The sequence below is a fragment of the Heloderma suspectum genome, chromosome 3 (genome assembly GCF_057233095.1).
Source record: "Heloderma suspectum isolate Gila_16-S chromosome 3, 16-S_ref, whole genome shotgun sequence".
Classification (NCBI taxonomy): Eukaryota; Metazoa; Chordata; class Lepidosauria; order Squamata; family Helodermatidae; genus Heloderma; species Heloderma suspectum.
Window position 1 is genome coordinate 186,445,927 of NC_139460.1, and position 22,408 is coordinate 186,468,334.

Consider the following 22,408-nt stretch of genomic DNA (forward strand, 5'->3'; position numbering starts at 1 on the left):
TATTATACAAAGACAATAAGAAACACTTGATTCTACCAGAGAATCTCATAACTGAATTAGAAAGGTGTGAATGTATAATAGGTTTCCAAAAGATTTGTATCATTACTTTCTGCTCAGATGGTCTCAGAGAAGCACCTGAGCTACAGCACATTAAAAAAAATAGAATAGAAATTATATATAAAAGAGAGGCACACTTTCTTTAATATTTCTTACCTGTAATGCACTATTCAGAAAGCAGCTATTCTGTCCTGGTTCATTGCTGAGACCTTTACTTGGTGCTATAGATGTTGTATTACGTGGAGTGAACATTCCTTGCACACTGCCCTGCCCCACAGAAAAATAATTCCTCTTCCACGACATTGTTCACATTTAGATTTGTAGTGTATAGATGATTTTTTACCTGTGCGTGATTTAAACAAAGTCCTTTCCTTGATTCAAAATGAGAACTAAATGCTAAAACAAAAATCTCTCTCCAGATTGCTTACTGGGACTTCATGAAGTCATATGCACAATAAAACTACAGATGATGTAGGGAAACACCTGCCCTAATATCTGAAAAGACGGAAGACAAACTAAAATAATCCATGGTCTTTCAAGGGCAGTTTTGCCACCCTTTAAAGAAAACTTAGTGGAATACTTCTGCGGATAATGTCATTGCTAGAAGCTCAGAAAAGGTTGAAAACAAGCAAAAATAACCTCCTGTTCTTTTGTAATCTTCTTAGACAGATGAGCAAAACCCAGTAAGCAAAAATGAAAGCCCTTGCTGCTTCTCGTCAGTAATTTCTTGCTGGGATACTGATACTGGCAGTTTTATGTCTTATAAACTGGACAAAGGAGAGATTCAAGCATAGCGTTCTTTAATCTGAGTAGAAAAGGTCTTCCTGAAGTTCTCTTAACTTTCTGCGCAGGACTTGAGTGGTTTCTTCTACTGTTCCTTTTCTTGCAAGTGAAATGCCTAGCTGTGCCAGAAAGTTTGAGAGAGAGAGAGAGAGAGAGAGAAAGAGAGAGAAATAATCAAAGGCTTGCATCACCTAATTACTCACTTGGTTTTGTTCACTTCTGCCAAGATCAGCATTGCCTCACCTCCTACCAGAAACTCGGGAACAGAGTCAAAACACAGCAAAACAAAATCCCCACCAAAGTTGAACCACTGCAGCCAAGAAGAATCACCACAATGAACCGTACTGACATTCCTACAACAAAAGATGGGTTAACTGGTATAATAGAAAAAGGTTGATATTTTAAGAAGCTACACATAGCTTTATATGATTAGGCTAAAGTATTTCTTGCTCCTAGTGAGTCTCAAAGTAGCCAATAAAATAAGTATTATAAATGACAATTATCTATTCAATATTACAGAGGAGATTCCTGATCATGCTGTAATTGCTGATCATGGAAGGGATGACAGGCGGAGATTCTTTCAGTTTTATTTTATTCTGAAGTGGTGCTTGCTACTTGAAGCCAAATGTGTGTGTTTAAAAAAAAATCAGATAGCATGTTCTTCAAAATATGCATGAGGTCTGCAAATAAAACCCATAAAGAAGAGCCTCTGTTTAAGGAACTAAGGACTGCGGCAGAGGGCACACACCATTCCTTGTTAGGGAATTATTTATTTAAGCAGGAGGGCTAATGGTCAAATCATCACAGAAATGATGATGATAAAGAGGGTGCATGTTTAAAATTATAGCAAAGAAAACTATAGCTCATAAGCACTGAACAACAAATGAAAATGGAAAAGTGAAATTCTGGTAGGTGAGATGCCTTTAAAATGTATATAAAAGGTTTCTTTAGCCCGTAGTCCACAGGCTAGCAATTCATTTTTAACAGGGGCCATAATTTCAACTGAGTGACTGAAGGACCAAAATTTTGAAATGTGCTACCATATACAAAATGTGCAGTTCTAAAAGAACATTTGGGAAATTCTAAAAATCCAAGCCATGCAAAAGTTGTATTATGCTAGCTAATGTAAAAACTTACTGATGACCACGTGAAAAGTAAAGTGAAAAGTTCAGGCTCCTGTAGAACTCCAGATCCTGATCAAGCATATCCATTTTTCCTCCCCCTGTCAAGACACTTCCTGCATACCTCACTGCTGCTCTCCACAAAGTATTCACCACTGTTTCAAAAGAGGAAGTCATGTGAAGCTGACAGTCATATGATAAGAGTGGTGTGATGCCAGAAAATATAAAATATGACATTCTTAACAGGGACCTTACTAGGTCAAAGTACCATGAATCATTTGTGTTTGAAAGTATCAGCACAGCACAGCAGCCTGTCTGGTCCCCAATGGAAAAAACCTCCTTGAAGTTATTGAAATATTATTCCAAATGCAATAATACAATGCTCAGGGACAAAATGATTGAACTTTGAGAAGAGAGAAATCTTCTGCCTAAACTTATCATTGTAATGACAAGTCACCCGCATATTGACCTCAAGTGGCATTTGGGAAATATGAATTCTCAGCTTTCCCAAGATCCCTTTTCACAATTGATAGAAACATGTTCTCTGTCTCCTTACTTATGAGGTCAAAAGTCAGCTATGCCCTAGACCGCACACACACACTCACACAGCCCTCAATCAACAGAGCACATCATTCAGACAATCTTGGTAGGCATACTGAAAGCTCCTGGAGAGGTCCTACCATCATAGAAGGCTCTTCTGTGACTCTCAAGACAGGAGTAGGTCTCTCTGTCTTCAAGAAGAAAAGCTTTCAGTTGTCTGCCCTAGTTGCCTGACTTCTGCAGTCCAGTTGGCTTGTAGCCTACCAGAAGCAAGAGGCGACAAATTATATGAGCAGCAATCAAAACTTTCCACACGCTTAAGGTACTACTATTTTCTCCTCTTTATTGGTTGTTTCAGGATCTGATGTAGTCTGTGCTGTGAGTTGAGACTTGCTATACTGTGTGAAACTGGGTTTCTTTTCTTCTCTTCTTAGTTCTGTTATATCTAAATAAAGTTTTCTTGGAGTTCATGATGCCTCTAGTATGAAGCTTGAAAATAACATGTTTCTGCATTAGTACTGTCAAATTCAAAGTTCTGAGGTTCTCTCTCCTTCTATGTAGACTTTGAAATGTCACGAGATGTGACCCTGAGCAACTGAGCATGTATGCACCAACAAGCAAAATACAAAGGCATGTTCTGGCATGTTCTATGAATGTGAATTACAATTACACCCAAGTGTGCAGTTCCTTTTTTAAAAAAGAAAGAAAGGCCCTGCAATATTGGCTCCACCCACTGACTGACTCCCACTAATCCATGGACACAAGTCTGAACAAATGGTAATCATTACCATCTGGAATGAATAAACAAGGTAGTTATATAAACTGTGACCCTAGTAAAATTATTGGCCATGATGCCGTCAGTAATGAGCAGCTTTCACTGAAAAAAAAAACAGCCCAAGAAGGCCCGAATTGACCAGAAAAGTTCCAGAAAAAAAAAAGGAGATAATGAAAATGACTTTTATGCCTACTTAAAACAATGGAGAAAACTACACTTTGCATGTTTTTGTGGATTTGGACATGCAAGTCTGGTATCAACATTCTGGCATAATATGAAGTATTGTCAGGGAATCAAGTTCTCTTTCATTTTCATCTCTAAATTTTTATTTAACCTGTAATACATTGCATTTGTCAACTTGTTTTGTCACATAGCACTCACATTTGAGTATTATTGATTCCTGGCTTTTTTTTTCTTTTTTACAAACACAGCAAAGGTGCTTTTTCAGTAAAAGTTACTCATTACCAATGGGCATCATGCTAATAATTTTACTAGAGTCATAGACTATTAAAAATAGTACCCAGTTGAATCCCTCAAGATTGTACCAACCACCCCATTTAAAGGACCATGTATTCGGAAGGAACTGTCCTGACTAATGAATTGGGGGGTGAGTATTGTTTTACACCAGGAACAGAGCTTGCCCTTCAATGAGATGGGGTGAATCTCCCATATCAGACTGCACAGCGGCAGGAGCAGCAAACTGTGCCCTTGCCAGGAGGGCCCACCACCACTTCCAGCAGATGCTCTGGTGCATCCCAACAGCTGCTCTCCTGGAGAGCTGGCAGGGCTCTCCAGAGCAAGTGATGCTAGCAGGTGCTCCAGAGAGCCCTGCCAGTCCCACTTTTCCACTGTGGCAAATATCGCCACAAAAGAGCTGGGCTCTCCAGAGCAGCCACCCACTTTCTGTTTTGCTTCAGGGGTCCTCTCAGCGTGAAAGTATAGGAAATCTTTTGCGACACTCCACCCTTGCTTGGCACATTTTGGTCAGCTCTCTGAAGCGCCATGCCGGCTGCTTCCTCTGGCCAATGCAGCTGTCCAGAGAGCCCACCTGTCCTCTGGCTCACATAACATGACACAAGAGAACTAAGGTGGTGGTGGGTAATGCAGCTGTAATGATGGGCGGGGGAGCGACACAGTGGTAGTGGTGGTAAGAGGATTGGGGGGAGCGGCATGTCTCAGTTTACACTTGAGCTGACCAGGAATGCTACCTTCATAGAGATATTATCAACTGTCGATCAATGTCAGCTAATAAGCTAAATGAGGAACATGTTGGTGTATAATATTCAGAAGACAGACATCCCTATGAACTATTTTTTCCATAAGCAAAATCTAAAAAATAATTCTTTTTCTATGCATGATTTTGCACTTTCTGTTCTTCATCTTCTGAGTGATGCTCTCAGAAATTATTTCAATGCATTATTAATTTTTTCAAGCAAATTTAAGCCCTCTTGGGTTCCAATTGGGCAGAAATTGTCAAACTTATAGCCCCAAACAAGTATTTGGTATTTTGGCCTTTTTTTTCTTTTTTCTTTTTTAAACAATTAAGGTGTTTTTTCATTCACTCATTACCCATGGCCATTAAGGCTAATAAATTTACTAATAATTTACTAGGGTCATAGTTTGTTTTTTTAAAAAAGACTACCTAGTTTATTCCCTCCAGATGGTAATGATGACCACCCCTTAGGGCCCATGTTGTTGTTTATTATAATCTGAGATAGAGACAAAGCCACCCCCACCCCTACTAATGGAACAGCAGTGGAGGCTTTTGCAGAGCTCCTCCTTTAGGCACCTCAGCAGTTCAATACTATTTCCCTCAGTCTTGGCTTACACATGGGAGTGAGTTCTGCCAAAGTTTCTTTGCTGGTGTCTCAGCTAGTTGTAAAATGTCTGAACAGCAAAATAGTGTCGGTCTGTCTGTCCATAGGACTGGAAGCTAATGCTGGGGGCCACATGGAAAATATTTGGAGAATAGCTTTGGCTTCTGAACCTCTAGTTGCCTAAATTAGACCAATTCTTTCCTATTTGCATATAGAGAGCATAGTTTAGAAAACACGTGGGTGCAAGTTCAGTGTGAGCTACAATCATTATCTTCTCATGAGTATTTTGCCCTTTGATTCCACTTATCTGAGGATCAGATTATACAAATATTAATTAAGTCTCAACATCGCTGTGAAGTAGAAAAGCATAATTCAGAAATTGTAGAAGAGCCATTCCTTGTTCTCAGTGCCCTAACTACTCATCAACACTCCTTTAGGGAATGTAAGTGTACAAGACGAACAAACCAGTTCCCCAACATTCCTAAATACTGAATATACAAGAATGATTCCAAAGCAGCTTCCAATGCCAGCACCACTCTTTGCTCAAGACTCAAAACCAATCAAAGAAGCACTTGATGAAATGATTTCAGTGACCACTATTTGCTTACCAGGCTTAAAATATAGCCCTGTTAATTATACCTATGCTAACAGGGAGAAAGCATCAAACCCACAAAGAATGATACATAGAAACAGATTGCTGTAATTAGAAAATAAAGGGGCAAGGAATGTCCATTCCACCTCCACTACTTCAGACTTTATTTTAGAAGACTGCACCTTGCAACTTTGCACCCTTCGGAGGCACAGAGAGGAGTCTTTTGATTTTAAGAATGAATTCTATTCTGGAAAAAAATGAAAATAGGATTATTCATTTATTTATTTAATTTATATACCCTCCAATAGCTGAAGCTCTCTGGGCAGTTCACAAAAATACAAACATAAATACAGGCACTACACAGGGGACAGAGCATGTGAGCAAGAAGAAAGATGTGGGTTGTGTGAGTTCCTCAACAATAAACAAGCAAACTACTAAAAATCGGATTTCTAAATCTAAACTTATCACCAATACAAGGCCTAAACAGCAAACTGGCAAGTACAGCTGAAATCAGAGGAAAAAAACATTACTGGACTTCTTTAAAATTAAAGTTAAAGAAGCAGGCCTACCAGAAGAAGAAATAAAACAACCTTGCAAGATGGCTCCTGGCCAGCAGAAAACTACAAGCGGATCCCCAGTGGAGGAACTGTTACAGTGGAGAGTTGAACTGGCTTCCAATTTACCAAGTTTAAAGAAGAAATGTTAGAAACCTGGAAAGATATTTTGGAAGGAAAATTGGAAGACACTAATGCTAGAGTAGAAGCGGTTGAAAGTACAGGGGTGGGTAGCCTGCCTCAGAGGCAGCACAGAGCAGCCCCATCCTCTGTGCTCGGAAGAGGAGCGTGGAGCGATTGAAAAGGGGTGGGGCTGGGGGCGTTCCGGGGCGGGGAGAGCAGAGCTGCATGTATGACACATTCAATGTCCTGAATGTCCTCCTCTCCTGGTCAGCCCCCCCACAAGCTTGACAGCCGAAAACGGCTGTCTACCGGAAAATAGCAGGGCGGGAGAGGCACAGAGGGAACGATCCCCCCCGTGCCTCTCCTGTCTTGCTTTGGATAGGAAGTCGCCTCCGAGTTCAGAGGCGGCCACCTATCTTGATAGAATCACACTCTAAAATGCTATCCTCTAAAATCAGGGAACAAACTATTAAAATGATACGAGGCTGGTATCTCACTCCAGTGTATTCAGACAACAATAAATTTTGCTGGAGGAGATGTAAAGAATTAGGCACTACACAACACATGTGGTGGGAATGTGGGAAGGTAAAGAAACACGGGACTTGGTTTTTCTAGAAATTAGTAAAATAACAGGACAAAGCAGAATTCAAGGTAATAATGAGAATTTATTACATAGAATACTTGTAAGATTTCTAACAACTGCAGCTAGATTGTTGATAGCCAGCAAATGTTAATACCTAAAAGGAATTTTCCTTAAGGAATGGTACAACAGAGTATCACAGATTGCATTATTAGAAAAATTGACAAATACTAAATTAGCAAAAGGACAAAAAGAAAAGGACAGTTTTACAGAAGGATGGTACAATTTTATTGTTTATACAAATGCAGAGAAACGATGGAGTGCTCCCTCCTACTACAAAACTCTGTCGTTATCACAGAACACAAGAAGGTATTATACATGATTAAAATAACAAATAAGAAGGTATGAGTATTAATAAACTGTAATGCATGTTTTCAAACATAAAAAATTGCAACAAAAGTTTAGTTTAGCTTATATATTTGTTCTTAAGTATAAATATATACATCTTATAATTGTTAATAGCATGGATAACTAGTAAATTGATGTACAATTTATTATGCATTTGTTGAACAAAGTTATACATATAGATAATGTACATGTATTGTAATGGAAATGAAATAAAGAACAATAAAAAGGGGAAAAAAGTAAGTAAATACAGGCAGTATAGCATAGGATCCAGATAATCAAATCAAACCTCCAGACAAGGGAGGGGCAATGGTTATTCAGAACAGATGTGACTATGAAAATGAAGTATCTAGAAAATTGGCAGATGAGACCTCATATGTACCCTGTACTGTGGATTCTACAAGATCCTTTCAGAAATCTTATGTTTAAGAACATAAGAAGATAAGAAGAGCCATGCTGGATCAGACCAAGGGTCCATCTAGTCCAGCGTTCTGTTCACACAAGTGGCCAACCAGCTGTCAACCAGGAACCCACAAGCATGGAATGAGCGCAACAGCACCCTCCCACCCATGTTCCCCAGCAACTGGTGTACAAAGGCTGACTGCCTCTGGTACTGGATGTAGTACATAGCCATCAAGACTAGTAGCCCTTGATAGCCTTTTCCTCCAGGAATTTGTCCAACCCCCTTTTAAAGTCATCCCAATTGGTGGCCATCACTACATCCTGTGGTGGCAAATTCCATAGTTTAACTATGTGCTGTGTGAAGAAATACTTCCTTTTATCAGTCCTGAATCTCCCACCAATTAACTTCATAGAATGGCTCCGGGTTCTAGTATTTTGAGAGAGGGAGAAAAATGTCTCCCTATCCACATTCTCCACACTACGCATAAATTTGTACACCTCTATCATGTCTCCCCTTACCCTCATTTTTCCAAGCTAAACAATCCCAGCTGTTGCAACCTTCTCTCATAGGGGAGATGCTTCAGCCTCTTCATCATTTTAGTTGCCCTTTTCTGCATTTTTTTCCAGCTCTACAATATTTTTTTTTAGATGTGGTGACCAGAACTACACACAGTATTTTAAGTGTGGTCACACCATAGATTTGTATAGGGGCAATATGATGTTGGCAGTTTTATTCTCAATTCCTTTTCTAATTATGCCTAATATGGAGTTTGCCTTTTTTTACAGCGGCCGCACAGTAGGTTGACATCTTCACTGAGCTGTCCACCACAAACCCAATATCTCTTTCTTGGTCGGTCACCGCTAGGTCAGATCCCATCAGGCTATACTTGAAGTTGGGATTTTTTGCCCCAACGGGCATCACTTTACACTTGCTTACATTTGAACCGCATTTGCCATTTAGATGCCCATTCTCCTAGTTTGGAGAGATCCTTTTGGAGCAACTCACAATCCCTTTTTGTTTTAAACACCCTAAGTAGTTTGCTGTCATTGGCAAACTTGGCCACTTCACTGCTCACTCCTAATTCCAGATAATTTATAAGCAGGTTGAAAAGCATTGGTCCTAAGACTGTGGTCCTAACCCTGTGGGACATCACTATTTACTTCCCTCCACTGGGAGAATTTACCATTTATTCCTACTCTCTGCTTTCTGTTCTTTAACCAGTTGCTGATCCATAAGAGGACCTGTCCTCTTATTCCATGATTGCTAAGTTTGCTCAAAAATCTTTGGTGAGGGACTTTGCCAAAAGCCTTTTGGAAGTCCAAATAAACAATGGCTACTGGATCACCCCTGTCTACATGTTTGTTGTTGTTGTTCAGTCGTTAAGTCGTGTCTTTAATTCAGCTTTAGAGATATCAACAGAAATATGACTATATTTGAAGAACTCTGATAAAGTTAAAACATGAACAAGGAAATATTATCTAAAATATAAGCAAACTCGACGTCAGATGAATACAAGAATTCAAGAGTTAAAAATAAATGGAATGATAGGTGTGGAAAACAAATGAACAAAAATCTACAATCTCAACTACTAAAGGAAGAACTCAATTAAAAGCCCTCTATAAATGATACTTAACTACGATTAAATTAAATTAAAACAGGAAAATAGATTATATATGTTGGCATCTCCTAGCGCAGTTGATGGTGGAATTGTAGAAAAATTCAAGAATATTACGCTGCTTCCACACTAGGATTCCTTAGCATTGCTGAGGCATCATTCTTCTCCTTTTGGATGTAAGCAGAATTAAATTAATGGTTCCACACTGCAATTAATATTTTATTTTTTCTCAATTGTTGTTGTTGATGTTCATTCGTTCAGTCGTGTCCGCCTCTTCGTGACCCCATGGACCACAGCGCGCCAGGCCTTCCTGTCCTCCGCTCTCTCCCGGAGTGTGCTCAAGTCCATATTCATTGCATCGGTGATGCTATCTAGCCATCTCATCCTCTGCCGTCCCATTCTCCTTTTGCCTTCAGTCTTTCCCAGCATCAGGGTCTTTTCCAGTGACTTTTCTCTTCGCATTAGGTAGCCAAAATATTTGAGCTTCAGCATCTGTCCTTCTAATGAGCACTCAGGGTTGATTTCCTTTAGGATTGACTGATTGGACCTCCTTGCAGTCCAGGGGACTCGTAAGAGTCTTCTCCAGCACCACAGTTCGAAAGCATCGATTCTTCGGTGCTCAGCCTTCCTTATAGTCCAGCTCTCACAGCCATAAGTTGCTACTGGGAAAGCCATAGCTTTGATTATACGAACCTTTGTCGGTAAGGTGATGTCTCTGCTTCTTACTATGCTGTCTAGGTTTGCCATAGCTTTCCTCCCAAGGAGCAAGCGTCTTTTAATTTCATGGCTACAGTCACCGTCTGCGGTGATCTTGGAGCCCAAGAAAATAAAATCTGTCACTGCTTCCATTTCTTCCCCTTCTATATGCCAGGAAGTGATGGGGCCAGATGCCATGATTTTAGTTTTTTTAATGTTGAGTTTCAAACCAGCTTTTGCACTCTCCACTTTCACCCTCAACAAGAGGCTCTTTAGATCCTCTTCGCTTTCTGCCATTAAGGTGGTATCGTCTGCATATCTGAGGTTGTTGATAATTCTCCCAGCAATTTTAATTCCGACCTGTGATTTATCCAACCCGGCGTTACTCATGATGTACTCTGCATATAAATTAAATGAGCAGGACGACAATATACAGCCTTGTTGTACTCCTTTCCCAATTTTGAACTAATCGGTTGTCTGGTTCTTACTGTTGCTTCTTGACCCTCGTACAGGTTTCTCAGGAGACAGGTAAGGTGGTCTGGTACTCCCATCACTTTAAGAATTTGCCACAGTTTGTTGTGATCCACACAATCAAAGGCTTTAGCGTAGTCAATGAAGCAGAAATAGACACTTTTCTGGAATTCTCTTGCTTTCTCCATGATCCAGCAAATGTTGGCGATTTGATCTCTAGTTCCTCTGCCTCTTAGAAATGCAGCTTGTACTTCCTCTAGTTCTCGGTTCACAGACTGCTGAAGCCTAGCTTGTAGGATTTTGAGCATCACCTTGCTGGCATGTGAAATGAGCGCAACTGTACGGTAGTTTGAACACTCTTTGGCATTGCCCTTCTTTGGAATTGGAATGTAAACTGACCTTTTCCAGTCTTGTGGCCATTGTTGAGTGTTCCAAATTTGTTGGCATATTGAGTGCAGCACTTTAACAGCATCATCTTTTAGGATCTTAAATAGCTCAGCTGGAATACTGTCATCTCCGCTAGCTTTGTTGTTACTAATGCTTCCTAAGGCCCACTTGACTTCACTCTCTAGGATGTCCGGCTCAAGTTCAGTGACCGCACTATCATGGCTATCAGGGACATTCAGATCTTTCCTGTATAGTTCTTCTGTGTATTCTTTCCACCTCTTCTTCATCTCATCTGCTTCTGTTAGGTCCCTGCCTTCTTTGTCCTTTTTCATGCCCGTCTTGGCACAAAACGTTCCCTTGAGATCTCCGATTTTCTTGAAGAGATCTCTAGTCTTTCCCATTCTGTTGTTTTCTTCGATTTCTTTGCATTGTTCATTTAAGAAGGCCTTCTTGTCTCTCCTTGCTATTCTCAGGAAATCTGCATTCAGTTGGATATATCTTCCCCTTTCTCCCTTGCTTTTCGCTTCCCTTCTTTCCTCAGCTACTTGTAAAGCCTCATCAGACAGCCACGTGGCTTTCTTGCATTTCTTTTTCTTTGGGATGGATTGAGTTGCTGCCTCCTGAACAATGTTATGGACCTCCATCCATAGTTCCTCAGGTACTCTATCAGGTCTAATCCCTTAAATCTATTCCTCACCTCCACTGAATATTCATAAGGGATATGATTGAGGTCATACTGGAATGGTTTAGTGGTCTTCCCTCCGTTCTTCAATTTAAGCCGAAATTTTGTGATAAGAAGCTCATGAGCTGAGCCACAGTCAACTCCAGGTCTTGTTTTGACTGACTGTATAGAGCTTCTCCACCTTTGGCTGCAAAGTACATAATCAATCTGATTTCGATATTGACCATCTGGTGATGTCCATGTGTAGAGTCGCCTCTTGTGCTGTTGGAAAAGAGTGTTTGCTATGATCAGCGTGTTCTCTTGGCAAAAATCTATTAGCCTTTGTCCTCCTTCATTTTGTACAACAAGGCCATGCTTGCCTGTTATCCCAGTGATTTCTTGACTTCCTACTTTAGCATTCCAATCCCCTATGATGAAGAGGACATCTTTTTTTGGTGTTAGTTCTAGAAGGTGTTGTAGGTCTTCATAGAACCGATCAACCTCAGCTTCTTCGGCCTCAGTGGTTGGGGCATAGACTTGAATTACTGTGATGTTGAATGGTTTACCTTGGATTCGTACTGAGATCATTCTATCGTTTTCGAGATTGTATCCCAGTACTGCTTTTCCCACCCTTTTGTTGACTATGAGCGCTACTCCATTTCTTCTAAGGGATTCTTGCCCACGGTAGTAGATATGATGGTCACCTGAATTAAATTCGCCCATGCTTGTCCATTTGAGTTCGCTGATTCCCAAGATGTCGATGTTCAATCTTGCCATCTCATGTTTGACCACCTCCAGCTTACCTTGATTCATTGATCTTACATTCCAGGTTCCTAAACAATATTGTTCTTTACAGCATCGAACTTACTGACACTCTAAAAGAACTCTAAAAGGTTAGTGAGACAGGACTTACCTTTGCAGAAGCCATGCTGATTCTTTTTCAGCAGGGCTTGTCCTTCTGTATGCTTACTAATTTTATCTTTAATAATGACTTCCACCGATTTACCCAGAACAGACGTTAAGCTAACCATCCTGTAATTTCCCGGATCCCCTCGGATCCCGTTTTGAAAATTGGTGTTACACTGGCCATCTTCCAGTCCACTGGTATAGAGGCTGATCATAGGGACATGTTGCATATTTTGGTTAGAAGATCAGCAATTTCATATCTGAGTTCTTTAGGATGCATACCAACTGAGCCCTGTGATTTTTTTGCTTTCAATTTATCAATAAGGTTGAGAACTTCATGTTTTGTCACCACTATTTGCCTCAGTTCCTCAGACTTCCTGAAAACATGAGTACAGGCACAGGTATCTCTCCTGTATCTTCTGCAGTGAAGACGGATGAAAGAATTCATTCAGCTTCTCTGCAATCTCCTTGTCCTGCTTCAGTGCTCCTTTAACTCCATTGTCATCCAATGATCCAACTGCCTCCCCAGCTGGTTTTCTGCTTTTGATATATTTAAAGAATTCTTTATTGTTGGCCTTGATGTTGTTAGCGATATGCACTTCAGAAAGCTTTTTTGCATCTCTTCTTGTCTGCTTGCATCGCCTTTGTGCAAACTTTTGCTGCCTTTGGTTTTCCTCATTTGGGCAGGACTTCCATTTTCTGAAGGAGGCTCACTGTTCTCTAATAGCCCCCTTAACACTGCTCGTTAACCATGTCGACAACCTCTTGGACTTGGTGCTACCTTTCCTAACCTGTGGTATACATTTTAGCTGGGCTTCTATTATTGTGGTTTTGAGTAATCTCCAAACATTTTGAAAGGATTTAATCCTCTTGACTCCCCCTTTTAACGTCCTTTTCACCAGTTCCATCTTTTTAGAGAAGTTTCCTCTTTTGAAGTCAAGTGTGACTGTGCTGGACTTCCTGGGCAATTTTCCACTCAAATATGTATTAAATCTGATAGCACTGTGGTCACTGTTTTCAATTGGTTCAACAACATTTACATCTTGTACTAGGTCCTGGGTGACACCATTTAGGATTAAATCCAAGGTCGCCTCCCCTCTGGTCGGTTTCATGTATATTTATCTATACATAAAATAGATAAAATGGGACAAGTTGGAGATACAACTTTGTTAGTTACCCTTGATGTGTGTTCCTTATATACTAGTATTCCTGAGAAAGAAGCTCTGGAAGTTACTCAAAGGACATTGGATCAGCGTGCAGCTTATTGGCATCCACCCACTCATTTTCTCCTAGAATTAGCCTTAGCCTTTGTGTAGAAATTATTTTTCTTTTCATGGGTCATTCTAGTGGCAGATAAAAGGGAAGGCCATGGGATCCCCTATGGCATTGGAAATGGCCAACCATTTCCAACCATATGTGGGTTTTTTAAAGAGAATTTTATCTTTACCTCTAATAATCCATATTCTCAGGACATTTTGAAATGGTAGTGTTATATTGATATTTTTATCATTTGGAATAGTGATAGCAATAGATTACATTCCTTTTCTGAGTGGCTTGATTTGAGAGACTTCAATTACCTGGATATTATTGTTGCAAAGAGAGCAGGAAAATTACAAACACTAACATACAAGAAACCTACAGATTACAACACTTACTTACATTTTCAGAGTTCACACCCTAGGCACGTGAAGGAAAACATTCCTGTTAGCCAGTTCTTGAGAATACGTAGAAATTACGCAGAGATAAACGACTATGAAAGAGAATCCACAAGACTAAAGAGGGATTTTAAAAGTAGACGTTATCCAGCTGAAGTCATTCACAAGGCACATGAGAGAGCACTCTCTGCTACACGTAGTGAGATTCTGAGACATAAGGATAAACAAGAAGGAACAGAACAGAAAGATGAGAGTAGACAATGTAGTTTGACTTATAATAAAGCTAGTATGTCGATAAGAAGAAGCATTTTGAAGTATTGGCGTATTTTGGGAGGCATATCCATTTTTCAAAGGAAACCAGTCTCTGCCTACAAAAGAACTAATAACTAAATAATATCAGTGACATATTCGTGCCGAGTGACACCACTTTGAGAGACAGAAGGGGAACAATATCTAGAACCTTACTAGGCACTACTCTACCTAAAGGCCACCACCTCTGTGGGCACTGTGTGTACTGCAAATACACATGTAAGATGTTGTCCATCATGGATCCCAACAGCCAATGGGAATATTTCCTGCAAAGTTTTACTAGCTGTGCCAGCCAGAGTGTGGTTTACTGTATATTGTTAGACGTCCATGCAATTTAATGTATGTAGGAATGACTGCCCGCAAGCTGAAGATAAGAAATGGAGAGCATTTTAATAATACAAGGCAAAAAAGAGAAGCTGAACCCTTAGTCAAACATTACTTCCAACACGGGCATAAAGCAGGGGAAATTTTATTTTGGGCCATACAGCAGATTGCCCTGGAGAAGAGGAAAGAGCTTTGTAGGAAGAAACTACTCAGAAAGGAAGTAAGGTGGATCTCGAGGCTTCGTACTGTAACTCCTTCAGGGTTAAAGGATAATATTGACTATATGTCTCTCTTGGAATAGGTTGTACAATATACTCATTCTTGTTTACATCTTGAAATTGATCTCAGTATAAGGGGTAGTAAATCTTAACAGGATTTTTACCATTCTGTCTTAAAGAGTTGAGGCAAGGGCAGGGGAGGAGTTTAATTAAGGCTAATTTAATTTGGTTAAAATCAGATGATACCCTACATATGCTTTGAAAGGTAGAATACTTTTTAGTCTTCTTTAGAAGAAGCAAGGGAGAGGGAATCTTCCAGAAAAATGTCGAAGAGTTTGTAAGTAAGTTTTTTTAAAACTTCCTGCTTGATCAACATTGGGTATCTGAGTACAGAGAATCTCATCATCATTTTTAAGCCAGTTGGTATGTTTGGCAGTTTTTAAGCAGTCAGTTTAGGGTATCCAGAGATTTTGTTGAAAACATATACATTTGTATTTTAAATGCCGTGTGTATGTATATATTATTTATTATGTTTTTAATACTTTTGTCAGATTAGAAAACTTATGTTTATATAGAGAATTTTAATGTTATTTTTAGGATAGCTTAGCATGCTCTGAAGATTTTAATTAGTTAATATATATTATTTAAGAATTCTTTTGGAAACATGTAAAATTTTATTTTGAATGCTTTGGTGTACATTATATATAATTTATCATGCATTTTATATTTTGTATTCTTCAGCTCCCTTGATCATAGAATAGAATCACAGAATAGTAGGGTTGGAAGGGGCCTACAAGGCCATCGAGTCCAACCCCCTGCTCAATGCAGGAATCCAAGTCAGAGCATCCCTGACAGATGGCTGTCCAGCCTCATCTTGAATGCCTCCAGTGTGGGAGAGCCCACCACTTCCCTAGGTAATTGGTTCCATTGTCGTATTGCTCTAACAGTCAGGAAGTTTTTCCTGATGTTCAGCCGGAATCTGGCTTCCTGGAACTTGAGCCCATGATTCTGTGTCCTGCACTCTGGGATGATCAAGCAGAGATCCTGGCCTTCTTCTCTGTGACAACCTTTCAAGTACTTGAAGAGTGCTATCCTGTCTCCCCTCAGTCTTCTCTTCTCAAGGCTAAACATGTCCAGTTCTTTCAGTCTCTCTTCATAGGGCTTTGTTTCCAGTCCCCTGATCATCTTTCTTGCCCTCCTCTGAACCCTCTCCAGTTTGTCTGCATCCTTCTTAAAGTGTGGTGCCCACAACTGGACACAGTACTCCAGATGAGGCCTAACCAGTGCTGAGTAGAGGGGAACGAGTACTTCCCGGGATTTGGAACCTATGCTTCTATGAAGGCAGCCCAAAAGAGCATTGGCCTTTTTTGCAGCCACATCACATTGTTGGCTCATATTCAGCTTGTGATCAACAACAATTCCAAGATCCTTCTCGCTTGTACTGTGGTTGAGCCACGTATGCCCCATCTTGTAACTCTGCATTTGGTTTCTTTTTCCTAGGTGCAGAACTTGGCATTTATCCCTATTAAATGTCATTCTGTTGTTTTCTGCCCAGCGCTCCAGTCTATCCAGATCACTTTGCATTTTGTTTCTGTCTTCCAAAGTATTAGCTATCCCGCCCAATTTTGTGTCATCTGCACATTTGATCAGCATTCCCTGCACCTCCTCCTCCAAGTCATTCATAAAAATGTTGAAGAGCACTGGGCCCAGGACTGAGCCCTGCGGTACCCCACTCATTACCTCTCCCCAGTTTGGGAAGGTCCCATTGATAAGCACTCTTTGAGTCCGATTCTGTAGCCAACTGTGGATCCATCGGATCGTTGTTTCATCTAGCCCACTTTGAGCTAGTTTGCTCATCAGGAGATCATGGGGCACTTTGTGGAAAGCTTTGCTGAAGTCAAGGTATATGATGTCTTCAGCATTCCCATGGTCTACAAGGGAGGTTACTTGATCAAAAAATGAGATCAGATTTGTCTTGCAGGACTTGTTTTTGACAAATCCATGTTGGCTTCGAGTAATCAGTGTGTTGTTTTCAAGGTGCTTACAGATGGATTGCTTTATCATCTGCTCCAGAATTTTCCCAGGGATTGATGTCAGACTGACTGGTCTGTAGTTCCCATGATCCTCCTTTTTACCCTTTCTGAAGATAGGGGCAATATTAGCCCTCCTCCAGTCATCTGGCACTTCCCCCGTCCTCCATGATTTCTCAAAGAGAATAGACAGCGGTTCTGAGAGTTCTTCTGCCAGTTCCTTTATTACTCTAGGATGCAGTTCATCTGGCCCTAGAGATTTGAACTCATTCAAAATAATTAGGTGTTCCTTGACCATATGCCTATCGATCTCAAGCTGCAATCCTGCCCCTTCAGCCTGTACTTCGCCTTTGCCAGGGGGGTGATAGACCCTCTTTTGGGACAAGACTGAGCCAAAGTAGGAATTGAGCACCTCTGCCTTTTCTTTGTCATCTGTTATCGTTTTGCCATCCTGATTTAATAGCTGAACAACCATTTCTTTCCTCTGCCTTTTACTATGCACATAGCTGAAGAAAGTTTTTTTGTTGTTTTTAGCATCCCTCGCTAACCTCAGCTCGTTCTCAGCTTTAGCCTTCCTGACTCCATTCCTGCAATTCTGTGTTACCTGCCTGTACTCTTCCTTTGTTACTTGGCCTTCTTTCCACTTCCTATATGTGTCCTTTTTTGTTTTCAGGTCATCCCTAAGCTTTTTGTGAAGCCATATTGGCTTCTTCTGTTGTCTTCCACCTTTTCTTCTTGTTGGAATGGTTTGTGATTGTGCTTTGAGAATTTTCTTTTTTAAAAGCTCCCACCCACCTTGGACTCCTTTTCTCGTTAGCGTCGCCTGCCATGGAACCTTACTGATCATTGTTCTGACTTTATGAAAATCAGCTTTCCTAAAATCCAGGGTACACCTTTGACTACACTCGGCTTTTGCTTTCCTTAGAACCAAGAACTCAAGTACAACGTGGTCGCTTTCCCCCAGAGTTCCTGTAACTGCTACTTTATCCTCTAAGTCATCTCTGTTGGTTAGGATCAAGTCAAGGATAGCCGATCCTCTAGTTCCTTCCTCTACTTTCTGTAGAAGGAAGTTATCCGCCACACAAGTCAGGAATTTCCTGGAGGGGCCATGTTTTGCAGAATTTGTCTCCCAACACTGATAAAGACAAGTGTCAAAATGCATTGGGAATTCAGTTGGTGCAGCTGTTCCTTTTTTGATTTTGGTTTACAGCTGTCTTTTCTGATCCCTATTGGTACTATTGCTTCCAGTAAACTTCCCTGAGCAGGGGAGTGTGGACAGGGGTGGGGAACAACACTCTCATTTGCTGAGCAGCACCTACGGGGTTGATGACGTTTTTCATGAAATCGGCTTTGGCCCGTCAGGAGTAGATGAAGCAAGAAAACACAGGTTTTAGGTAGTGCATACTTGGCTTTTCTTGCTTCATGTGTTGCTGATGAACCAAAGCCAATTTCATGACAAATCTGGATAATACTCAAACGCGCTTCTCATTCCATTGTTGTGAAGATCCCCACCAGCTCTTTTTTTGGCTCCTCCTCTCCCTAAACTGTGTTCATCTCAGCTGTTCCTTTTAAGAACTTTTTTATTTTAATCATTGATGCCTGAGTTTGCATTTTTCCTCCCCTCTCACCATTCCCATTTCCTTTTGTGTCATGTCTTTTAGACTGTAAGGACATAGTTTTATTTTTTTATTGATCTGTAAGCCACTCTGTGAGCTGTTCTGGCTGAACAACAGGTTAAAAATGCTTTTAATTGATTGATTGATTGATTGATCACTGGGACTCTGGGGGCAATGGGGCGGAAGAGATCTGACAGGGGTACTAAATAATCACTCTGCTAGCTCCCAATCTGCCTTCACTCAATTCCATAGACATTAAACATACCCCTTTACAGTAGCTTGGCTGAAAAGCCCAAGGCAATACTATGGAATAAGATACAGTGCGTAGAATCAACCCTGATCAGAACATGCTAGATTACTTTAATCTCAAAAGCATGTTATTCATCAGAACAGGAAAAACAAAGAAAGTGTTGTTAATAACTCCTAAGATTTCTAAACTTGCCCTAGCTGGTATAATAGCTCGTTTCTTACATGTCACCTAATTACTTTGAATGAGTTCAAATCTCCAGGGCCAGATGAACTGCATCCTAGAGTAATAAAGGAGCTGGCAGAAGAACTCTCAGAACCACTGTCTATTATCTTGGAGAAATCATGGAGGATGGGGGAAGTGCCAGATGACTGGAGGAGGGCTATTGTTGTCCCTATCTTCAAAAAGGGCAAAAAGGAGGAACCTGGGAACTACTGACCAGTCAGTCCGAGTGTAGTCAAAAGCTGAGTGTAGTCAAACACGAACCCTGGATTTTAGGAAAGCTGATTTTAATAAAGTCAGAACAATGATCAGGAAGGTCCCATATCAAGCGACGCTAACAAGAAAAGGAGTCCAAGGTGGGTGGGAGCTTCTAAAAAAGGAAATTCTCAAGGCACAATCACAAATAATTCCAACAAGAAGAAAAGGTGGAAGACAACAGAAGAAGCCAATGTGGCTTCACAAAAAGCTTAGGGATGACCTGAAAACAAAAAAGGACACATATAGGAAGTGGAAAGAAGGCCAAGTAACAAAGGAAGAGTACAGGCAGGTAACACAGAATTGCAGGGATGGAGTCAGGAAGGCTAAAGCTTAGAACGAGCTGAGGTTAGCAAGGGATGCTAAAAACAACAAAAAGGCTTTCTTCAGCTACGTGCATAGTAAAAGGCAGAGGAAAGAAATGGTGGTTCAGCTATTAAGGATGGCAAAATGATAACAGATGACAAAGAAAAGGCAGAGGTGCTCAATTCCTACTTTGGCTCAGTCTTGTCCCAAAAGAGGGTCTATCACCCCCCTGGCAAAGGCGAAGTGCAAGCAAAAGGGGCAGGATTGCAGCTTGAGATCGATAGGCATATGGTCAAGGAACACCTAATTACTTTGAATGAGTTCAAATCTCCAGGGCCAGATGAACTGCATCCTAGAGTAATAAAGGAACTGGCAGAAGAACTCTCAGAACTGCTGTCTATTATCTTGGAGAAATCATGGAGGACAGGGGAAGTGCCAGATGACTGAAGGAGGGCTAATGTTGTCCCTACCTTCAAAAAGGGTAAAAAGGAGGAACCTGGGAACTACAGACCAGTCAGTCTGACATCAATCCCTGGGAAAATTCTGGAGCAGATGATAAAGGAATCCATCTGGAAGCACCTTGAAAACAATGCCGTGATTACTCGAAGCCGACATGGATTTGTCAAAAACAACTCCTGCCAGACAAATCTGATCTCATTTTTTGATCAAGTAACCTCCCTTGTAGACCGTGGGAATGCTGTAGACATCATATACCTCGACTTCAGCAAAGCTTTCAACGAAGTGCCCCATGATATCCTGACGAGCAAACTGGCTCAAAGTGGACTAGATGGGGCAGCGGTCCAGTGGATCCACAGTTGGCTACAGAATCGGACTCTGTAGTGCTTATCAATGGGACCTTCTCAAACTGGGGAGAGGTAACGAGTGGGGTACCGCAGGGCTCAGTCCTGGGCCCAGTGCTCTTTTTTTTTATTAGTGACTTGGAGGAGGAGGTGCAGGGAATGCTGACCAAATTTGCAGATGACACAAAACTGGGCGGGATAGCTAATACTTTGGAAGACAGAAACAAAATTCAAAGTGATCTGGATAGACTGGAGCGCTGGGCAGAAAACAACAGAATGACATTTAATAGGGATAAATGTCAAGTTGTGCACCTAGGAAAAGGAAACCAAATGCACAGTTACAAGATGGGGCATACGTGGCTCAACAAGCGAGAAAGATCTTGGAATTGTTGTCGATCACAAGCTGAACAGGAGCCAACAATGTGATGTGGCTGCAAAAAAGGCAAATGCCAATTACCTAGGGAGGTGGTGGGCTCTCCCACACTGGAGGCGTTCAAGACGAGGTTGGACAGCCATCTGTCAGGGATGCTCTGACTTGGATTCCTGCATTGAGCAGGGGGTTGGACTCGATGGCCTTGTAGGCCCCTTCCAACCCTACTATTCTATGATTCTATGAGCACTGGGCCCAGGACTGAGCCCTGCAGTACCCTGCTCATTATCTCTCCCCAGTTTGAGAAGATCCCATTGATAAGCACTCTTGGAGTACAATTCTGTAACCAACTGTGGATCCACCTGATCGTTGTTGCATCTAGCCTACTTTGAGCTAGTTTGCTCATCAGGATATCTTGGGGCAACTTGTCGAAAGCTTTGCTGAAGTCAAACAACTTCAGTTGTTATTGTCACTCTTGGCATGTGTTAGTATCATTTGTAAGCCAGAACCAAAAAAAACTACGATTCAGCAAGAAGTTCCTGAGGACTGAGAACATTTCTCATGACATACATGACTACATTATGCCACATGTGAATACTAAAATACTGCATCTAAGAATGAAGCAGGCAGAATTCCTCAATAAGCCACACAACATGCTTTTCTAGGAAGAAAGCATGCAACACTTACTGTCATTAAAACCTCTGAAACGTTACCTCTACGCAAGGGATATTAGTAATTTTAAGAAATCATTCAAATCAGACTATCTTTTTACACTCCTCAAATAAGAATCATGCTATTTGTATCACCTTCACACAGCAAATCATTCCTAAAAACTGCAGATGACTTCAGCAATATTTTTAATACTTACAAACTGCCGGTGCTCTATCCATTTCTTACTCCTCCCAGCTGAATATCCGCAATTAGGAAATAATTCCTTCGTCTGCTTCCCTCTCTCAATCAGGACTACTTAGAAAGATGACATCATCGCTATAGACGTGCACCTGATTCAACAAGCAGGTCATTTTTTAAAAAGTAACAGCCAGAGACCGCCCTTGCCAGTGTGTTCTCAGCACTGCAGAACATACTCCCATAATCATTCAATTTCTGAGTTTTTCCTGCTCTGTTTCCATCAGCCAGGATGTAAATTGTTCCCTTGAAAAAACCACAGCAAGGATATTTCATTTATAGCTGAAATGCAGGTCATAATTCACAATTCCTCTATATCAAGTGATAAACCAAAGAACATATAGTTTAACCCTATAACTCTGCTCCAAATGTATGAAGGTAGAAAAGATGAATTCCTCTAACGTTCACATTTTACACTAAGATTTAAAAAAAAATCATTCCAGATATGTTCTCTTGAATCATTCCCCTAGTCACTACAAAATTATCCCTTCCCCTACCCTAGCCTACTATCATCACTGCAAATATGACATACGGCCACAATTCAGCAAACAACACAAATACATTCAGGCTTCTCTTCCTGTCTACTATGGACTAACTTGTACTTTCCGCAGGTGACAATGGCTGACTATATGTAGGTTTGCAGGTCTCCAGGCCAAATCTGATG

General features: G+C 40.9%; 1 protein-coding gene across 16 annotated transcripts in view; it reads right to left on the minus strand.

Moving 5' to 3' along the window:
* Positions 1 to 22,408, minus strand: part of USP54 (ubiquitin specific peptidase 54) — a 225,899-nt gene that overhangs the window by 178,156 nt on the left and 25,335 nt on the right. For 8 of the 16 annotated variants that reach the window (XM_084841362.1, XM_084841361.1, XM_084841360.1 and 5 more), the window contains one exon: positions 214 to 959. The exons of 1 other annotated variant lie outside the window; for it this stretch is intronic. In XM_084841362.1, coding sequence (XP_084697488.1) covers positions 214 to 360 — 147 coding nt within the window. In that variant the 5' untranslated portion in view covers positions 361 to 959. Of the gene's footprint in view, positions 1 to 213; positions 960 to 1,977; positions 15,835 to 21,706; positions 21,991 to 22,408 lie in introns of those variants that run through there. 7 more of the 16 variants (XM_084841352.1, XM_084841348.1, XM_084841356.1 and 4 more) reach the window with 3 other exon arrangements.